Source organism: Halyomorpha halys, unplaced genomic scaffold, assembly GCF_000696795.3.
Source record: "Halyomorpha halys isolate HHAL.00 unplaced genomic scaffold, Hhal_1.1 Scaffold9364.1, whole genome shotgun sequence".
In the NCBI taxonomy this organism is placed as follows: Eukaryota; Metazoa; Arthropoda; class Insecta; order Hemiptera; family Pentatomidae; genus Halyomorpha; species Halyomorpha halys.
The window spans coordinates 1-1,412 of NW_027106507.1; the positions used below are offsets into that span (position 1 = coordinate 1).

Here is a 1,412-nt window from a genome sequence, read left to right on the forward strand (position 1 = left end):
GGCGTTACGTAGAAGATACTTTTTGTGGGGGATGAAAAGGACGATAAAGGAGATAATAGGGAACTGTATGGTTTGTCTAAGCACCAAGTATGATAGTAACTCACCGAGAGCTAGGCAAGAAGAAACACTCACTGCTGATACACCACTGAGTGACCTAGAGGTAGACTCTTTCACTTGGAGAGGATACAGGTAGATTACTATCACAGATTTGTTCAGCAAAGCTGCTATGGCATATCAAGTTCAGGACAGATTATGGGAGGCTGTACTGATAGAGCTTAGGACTTGGTTTCAATATTATGGTGTTCCCGATCGCATTGCACTAGATGAAGGCAGGGAATTCGATAATGCCTGCATTAGGGCCGAGATGAAAGCACTGGACGTGGTATGGCACCTCAATACACCCGGACATCCCAAGAGCAGCGGAAGCATAGAGCGGCTGCATAGCACACTCAGCGACCATTTGAGGATATATAAAATAGAGAAGGGCTTAGAGCTGAACGTTGCAATGTGTAAAGGGATTGCAGCTTATAACCACTCTATACATTCAGTAACGGGATTTTCACCGTTTGAAATTCTTTCCGTTTATCATGTGTATTGACAGGATTATAGGGCCACAACTGGGAAAGAGGAGGACCTAATAAACAATAAAATACAGCTGAGGAAGTTGTGGGACAAGGTGTGCGGCAAGTTACAAACTGAGAAACGAAAGAGGGTAGCAGGAGAAAATTTACACATTTGCGACACCATGGGAGCAGTGAAAATAGGAACTATAATAATAATAATAATATTCCTTATTTATTCTGGGATTGATCCCTTTAGAATAATATACAGGTGCCAAAATTAGGCTTTAGAGCCTTAGAGTAAAATACAAAATAAAAAAGGAAATTATAAAACGTAATATAATGAATTTGAAAAGATAGAAATAACCAACAGTAATTAACAGAATATATAAAATAGTATTATAACAAATAAAATATAAACTAGAAGTCATATAATAAAACATAAGGTGACTAATTTCTGAAAATAAAAAAAAATTATAAAAAGTCAAATACAGTTAAACTAAAAATAATAAATGAAAAGGTACAATTTCTGCTAATATACATATTTAGAAGTATAAAAAAATCTGAAACATTAAGTACAGAAAATATATAAACCTTATTTGAAACTTTTAATTGTTATTCTTCTGGAATTGGGTGGACAGAAGGTGGTAGAAGATATGGGATTTGATGGTTGGAAGGATATTAGAACTATGAATGAAGGAGGGAATAGAATTCCATAGGAAGAGGAACAGATGAGTAAAGAACTACCAAAGGCTGCGGTTCGATGGGCAGTTACATGTAAGTGTGAAGGCTGTGAGTGGGTATTGTGGGAATGCACTAGGTGTATGGTTGATATTGGCAGTTGAGACTGAG

General features: G+C 36.8%; 1 protein-coding gene across 1 annotated transcript; it reads left to right on the forward strand.

Annotated features, from left to right (window-relative positions):
• Positions 1-226: 226 nt before the first annotated feature.
• On the forward strand, positions 227-598 carry LOC136795163 (uncharacterized). Its single transcript, XM_067044859.1, has one exon. It carries the CDS (start codon positions 227-229, stop codon positions 596-598), a length of 372 nt encoding a protein of 123 aa, XP_066900960.1.
• The last annotated feature ends 814 nt before the right edge of the window (positions 599-1,412 follow it).

Excerpts from the sequence above, each read along its gene's own strand:
- LOC136795163 (XM_067044859.1), top strand. The coding sequence starts at position 227 with ATGGCATATCAAGTTCAGGACAGATTATGGGAGGCTGTACTGATAGAG.